Here is a 6,978-nt window from a genome sequence, read left to right on the forward strand (position 1 = left end):
AGTTTAGGATATATAGTTGCGGGATAGAGGAATTTATTGGATAAACTTTGACAACATGATGAAGGTTAGTAGAAAGAAAAGAGTTAGAGGGTTACCAAATCTACAAAAGCCTGAGAATGCTATGTATAAAGAATGTCTCCTTAGTAAGATGGAAAAATCAAGCTCTTAAAGCAAGACAAACACTTCTAATGATATTTTGGAACTTGTGCATATTGACTTGTGTGGAACTATTGGTACAAAATTTTATTATGGTGACACATATTTCATATTGTTTGTTGATGACTATTCTAGAATGATGACTATCATGTTAATGAAGTTTGTATTTTTTACTTAAAAAATTCTAATTACATCGAGGGAAAATGATTTTTCTATACAACAAGAATGAGTTACAACTATTGATATTTTCATCATTAATAAAAATTTATATAATTATCACACCATTGAAAATATTATAATTAATCACTAGAAACCTTAGATTAGTTCTGAGTATCAGCAAAAAAAATCATTCTCTACATAATTGTACATGTAATATTGTATGAAATTGTGCATAAAAAGAATGAGAGTAATAGGAAAAATGATAACTATGTACATGCAGGATAATTGTCCACCTCTTTCTTAATAGTCACTTAAGTTCTAAGTGAGTGCATTGACCCTTCAACATTATGATAAAAAATGAAATGAATTTTAGAAATTAATCTAATAATAAAACATAAATATAAAATAAGCTTAATTGGACAACTTTAGGAAAATACATATCAACATAAACAAATAAAAATTAGTAATTACTTGAAAATGAAAGAAAAAAACATAGAAAATTAATACTTGAATGTAAAGTTGTTTAATAGGTAGAAAAAAATTCCTTGATCATTATATTCCAAGGAACAAAATGGCGGATGCATTTAGTTCCCTAGGAATTTTGCTAGGATATAGTATATGTTGGTCTTTCTACATTTATTTGAATACCCACACTACTTGTACTTGCACATGAAGAATAGGAACAATATCATGTAAATGGTTTTACCTTGGTTAAATCCCTATTGAGGAGTATATATTGAAAATAAAACAATATTTCATCTGAGCCTAAAGTAAAACTAATGTAAATATTAGATCTACCATGCTAAAACCTTCATGAATGGATATTAAGATCACTTATTCTTGAAGATGTTCATGTATCACATGTATTCAATATTTTAATCTTAGAATGTAGATTGGAATTACTTATACCTTCACATGTGTATGAATCTTTGAATTCCACCACTATATCTTAAATATAGTTGCACTTGATTAAACATTGGCTATGGAGGAAGAAGGCATGATAATGGATAAAGGATGTTTTTGCTTGCTTGGCAACTCACAAACTTGGCCACCAAAGGAGAGAATATTTCTTCAATGGAAAATATTTCCTTCAAAGTTTCTTGGATGATTTGAGAGAGGCTAGATCATCTTTAATTTCCCTCAAGTCTTCAATCTAGTTAATTTCTCACACTTCTTGATCATAGAGAGATAGCATATATTCTTGGTTTCATAATGGATAATAAAATTCATAGATTTTGGGATCCCAAATTAAGCTAGACTATCCATGTTTTCTAGTTTCTCACCAAAATACTACAACAAGGTTGTAGTTTAAATTTGGGATCATTCCTAAAGGAACGTGCAATTCCTTGGGTGTTATGTTCTTAGAAAAATACTTAGAAATCAAATAGGAAGCCATGAGGATAGGGCATATGTCATATTGAAAAGAATTAGGTAGATGGATGAAACACAACTAATATGAAATCTCAAAATTGTCAAAATAAGGTCTAACTGGAATCCCATTTGTACCCAGTAAGGATATTTTTATTTTGTCATTACAATTTTTTTTGTACTTTTATGAATAATATTTTCCCTTCCCCTAAGAAAATATCTAATTGATCAAAAATTAGAAATCTAGACAATTAAAAATTATTTTTAATTCTATTACAAAAAATATTAGTGTAAGTTTCTATGTAGATCAATTTTTTGTTCAAACACAATCATTCTCTCAACTTTGATTCCATATAACTTGTGCTAGTCACAAATCTAATCAATTAAGAAACAATCTCTAGAGTCAATTATTTCTTATGTTTTATGTTTAATAGAAATAGTTTTAGATAATATTGAATCTCTTATGCAAGAAAATATTAAATTACAGATGATTGCAACTAATTTTGATGAATTATCTATTTCCCTAGAATGTATTTTCCATAGAACCTATTTTCTTTCGGGAATATTTGATGAGTTGTTAGGATCTGATGGATAATGTTAAAAGGGAAACTCATCGAAGATTTGTAGACCATATGAAGTGTAGAATATTTCAAACAAACTGACCTATGGATTGGGTCTGTCTCATTAGCTATAGACCTTAGAACGTTCGCATTAAGTTTAGCTATATCATACAGCTTGCTAGGAGAGTTAGTTCGAACTACCAACACTAGCCTCACACAAAAATCCATTTTTAGTGGTCAATTGTTACTCTATAATTTAAAAATGCCATTGAGGAAGGAAAAAATGATTCTCCTATACAATGGAATGAAAGACCGCTATTGATCTTATCACTGTTAGTCAAATTGATGTCATTATCACAACATGACAAATCTTATATTTCAAGAATATTTTCCATCCACAAAGTTTTATTGATAGATGAAATCACGATGAATTTTTATAAGTTGACACTATCTTTCCCAATCCTACGAAACTGTTAAGCTCAATTACTGTACTTATAGAACAAATCATCATTTCATAAAACTAGTTGCCTTGTTTTTAAAATATTAATCAATATTTCAAATACCAAGTAAACACAGAGCCACGACAGCAAATTAAAATCTTATTGATTAGATGATCAAGCACCACTTAGATCCGAGAGATCAGAAATAATGGTTTGGGAACAAATGCTTCTTTGTATAGAAGCTTTAGCCTAATCAAAAGATAATAACTAACATAGATCCCATGAATATTCATTCTGTGATGAAACAATCTCTTATTATCTTCTTGCAATTCAAATAAATTCTTTCCTGCAAACTACATCCATGAGATGGGAGAAATCAAACTAGTTGATCACCACTGCCAAGTACATATTCTTTTGCATCGGCGGGTATTCATCTTGATAAATGCTATCAACTGTTAGAAGGATTAAGGTACTAGAAGAATTTATAGTTACTGCATTACAGAAAGCTTCGCAGTTATGTTATGTATTCATTTTGCAGCCTGAAGGGATCACAGTTCCAACGGTGCGACCGTCTGCGTGTTGTGTATTACACGAAGTTTGTGCCCCTGAGTCTTGCACCACATCTACATTATCCAACGTTATATCCATGCAAGATCCACTTTGGCTGCACGAGAATGTTATTCCGTCTTTTGTTGCTGATGTGCCCCTTAAATTATTGTATTTCACATTGCTGATTTTCACAGAAGAACCCTACTCCAGAAGAAATCAAAGGTGATTATCAGATATCAACTCTGTTGAAAATTGGAACCCTAAAACTGAGTTTAATTAAGGATTTGAATTTGGATCTACCTGAGAATTACAAGCAGACCCGGTGTCTCCGTTGTCACAGTAGAATTGGTTTATGATTATGGGGTTGCTCACAGCTTCCATCTCCACATTCTCATATGTTATATCTCTTGCCCTGCCAGAACCCCCCTGTTATATTGTATATATCATACAGAGTTTGTCAATAAGCATTTCGAATAGTGCAATTCAATGTTTCCTTTATTATTGATTTTCAATTATAATTATGTTAATTCTCGATGAAATAATAATCATCATACCGGCCATGTTTTGATTCTCAATCCATTCGTTGTTGATTTCAGCTTGGCGCCGTTCAACTGAATTGAATGGACATCTGCTTTGCTGTTTCCTCTTCCAAGACTTCCAATGCTGCACACAAATTCAGGACATGATAAAAACAATATAATATAAGCAATTTCTTATACCCAATCCATATCTACGACAGAAGAACTAGTATTAACTGTTTAAAAGGATTTGCTAACTGATGCAGGAGCATCTTGCATTGGAAAATTATTAGAAAAAAAAAAAATTAAAAATTAAAAAAAGAAAAAAAGGCAAAAAAAAAAAAAAAAATTCTGGAGGAGAGAGAAAAGTGACGAAAATTTGAGGACAAATAATAAAAAATTAAAAAGGGGAAAAAGGAGAAAATAAAGAAAAAGGGGATTTCTATTTTCGAGGTGTGTAGGTGGCATCTTAGAAGCTTGTGGAAAGTTTCTTAAATCTTGCATTTAATATTTGTTGTAATCCATAAAGGAAATGTAATTTTCTAATTGGGCCACATGGTGGTGCTTAGTTGTAATTCTAGAAGGTTATGGAAGTTGTAGAAGGTTGTGGAGGAATTCTAGAAGGTTGTGGATAAGTCATGCATGGGGTGGTAAGTGCCTATTTAAGCAAGGCATATGAGCATTTCTAAATGAAGCTCAAGGGGAAGCTTGAAGAGTAGAAGCTCGAGGAGTAGAAACTTGAGAAGTAAAAGTTGTGGAAGGAGAAGCTTGATATCATCTTGTGGGTGTTGTAAGGATCTTCAAGTATAATAAAATTTCTTGTGAAGCATTTTTTTGGTCTCCATATTGTTGCTTTCTTGATTGTGAGTGAGTAAGGGTGGTGTGGCCCTCTATCACTAACTAAATCACCTTATTCCATGGCCTGGACCGCATGTTATACCATTTAGCTTGATATTTGAAGACCCATCACCTATTGCCATGCAGTCGTCTCCTGCATTCATCATATTTCTATGCAATCAAAGATTCATCTATATATCTCATGTATAATTCATAATGATGTTTATTAAACTGTATCAAAAAATGGAACATCATAAAATGATAGGATGGCTTAAACATCATATACTAAGGGTGGTCCAAAAAGTGTAATGGAGGACTGAGGGGTATTCATTTGGCCAAATTTGCCCGGGACACGATTCGGCCTCATCGCTTTCAGATGTCAAAGGTCTTGCACTTAGCAAGACCTGATCCGTGGTGGTTCTTTGTGAACCTTTCAACTTCACCAATAGACCAAGGACCCTTTGACCTATGTATTATTTTTATATTAAAGTAGTTTTAATTACTGATTTTTCCTTTATAACTGTTTTATGAATTGATGCTCCTCTTTGTTGGATTCGATCCCTTTTCCAATTACCTGTTCCAACAGTGACATCTTTTATGTCGATGTTTGTAGATTGGAATGTATCGATTCCGTCAGTATTTGGGCTGCTTTCTGGTGCCTCAATTGTAACACCCACGACTTGGACACTGTCACAACCAGTCAACGTGACATGAAATTTAGGGCTGTTTGTCACCTTCAGTCCACTCAATGCACTTCCTTTCACGTCATTGAATTGAATGGCCTGTGGACAAATCAAGTTATATAATAACAAGCATGACTATGAGAAACGCACAGACAATCCTTGGTAATCAGAGAAACCAATTACTAACCGTTGGTCTACTTTTCTGTTTCCCCCACCAACTATTTCCTTTTCCGTCAATAGTGCCCTTCCCTGTTAAAGTAAATTGTTGAAGATGCTCGAACGTCAACCACACATATGTGTCCTTCCAGCTGCTGGGATCTTCAGGTGCAACAATCGTTCCATCAACCTAAACACAAGAAAAATAAGAATTTTCATTGAGTTACGACCAAACTCTACAATTAACGGGCAAATTTCCATAATATACACCAAACATAGCAAACATAGAATTGATTTAAGCCAGAGTAACACCAGTAGTGGGGTACATCAGGATGGCTGGACTAGTTTCTTAGACGCGAGGAAAATAGGTCTTATTTTGGGAATGGCCATGGACAATGGTAAGGGAGAACGGAATAGGGAACAAGGAGTGGTGTTGTATAGTATACATATAGAATTTGAATTGCTAATTATGCAATGATGTTTTAGTAGAACATACCAAATAAAATATTTGAAAATAAAAAAATTACAATGTGAACTAGAACCATTGAACATTCAACATAGTAACATATTACATACCTAATAGTAACATTCAAAAATAAAAAATAAAATAGAAATTCAAGTGCCAATCCAAGTGACGCATGGTTAGTGAATAACAGAGGTAGAGTTACTTGGATGCTCAAGTACCCAACAGAAGACATCCGAATAATGAGTACTTTGAGGTTTTGAAAGGGTTTAAGTCCCTGTATTACACTGATTTAAGCACTTAAAGCTTGGAATGGGGATTACTTTCTATCTACAATTTTTGTAATAATTAAAAGAACTTCTATTTTTCGTTAAAATTTTAAACCTGAAAAGTGAGGCCAGGTTGACACGGTCCCTGGAAACATAGAACGTTAACCAAAAAGGTCTTGGCACCTGGCACAAGCAACGTTGCAGAGGATGCTTTACAAGCATCATTCCATGCACGAGTAAACGCCTGAAAAGTATTTCAATATCAATAAGATATATAAGCTCTTATATTCCTCAAATCATTTGTTTTACTGTAGATAGAAAGAGTAAATGGGATGTAATATTAAATTAGGACCTGAGTATCATCGTGTGCTCCATCACCCACTGCACCATAATTGCATACGTCAAAGTTTCTTCCATGCGTAGCATCTAGAGATCTCGCAGAAGACCTAAGATATCTGTTGCTTGATGTTATTAACCGGGCATCAACTGCCATGATGATCATGTTCAACACCAAGATCAAGATGAAATTCTTCATGACATAAAGATTTTCACTTGGTCGAGCCATTGATCTCACTAGAATTATAGCCTTGCTGATAATCAGCCAAATATGAGTTACAAGAATGAGTTCTAAGCCACAAGCGAAGGAGATTAAAAAGCCCACTTTATGCTATTTTTGTAATTCATTGATTACCACTAAGTTGCGACTTGCAAGGAAATGAATAACTAGTAACCAAAATTTAATCTGCTTCACAAATCTTTGAGGTGTACCACTATTTCCGGATGTGAATGGTTTTTAATAGGTTTGTGCATGCCTCGTCTC

At 33.3% G+C, this 6,978-nt stretch overlaps 1 protein-coding gene across 1 annotated transcript; it reads right to left on the reverse strand.

Annotated features, from left to right (window-relative positions):
- Positions 1-3,202: 3,202 nt before the first annotated feature.
- LOC149571873 (polygalacturonase-like) lies at positions 3,203-6,732 on the reverse strand. Its single transcript, XM_089815740.1, has 8 exons — positions 6,511-6,732; positions 6,274-6,402; positions 5,458-5,616; positions 5,162-5,369; positions 4,660-4,741; positions 3,787-3,895; positions 3,533-3,658; positions 3,203-3,433 (listed from the first exon to the last, which is right to left on the reverse strand). The coding sequence occupies exons 1-8, from the start codon at positions 6,721-6,723 to the stop codon at positions 3,203-3,205; spliced, it is 1,257 nt and encodes a 418-aa protein (XP_089671866.1). The 5' UTR covers positions 6,724-6,732.
- Positions 6,733-6,978: the final 246 nt, after the last annotated feature.

Source organism: Cupressus sempervirens, chromosome 2, assembly GCF_028749045.1.
Source record: "Cupressus sempervirens isolate cs-2001-9-10 chromosome 2, ASM2874904v1, whole genome shotgun sequence".
NCBI lineage: Eukaryota > Viridiplantae > Streptophyta > Pinopsida > Cupressales > Cupressaceae > Cupressus > Cupressus sempervirens.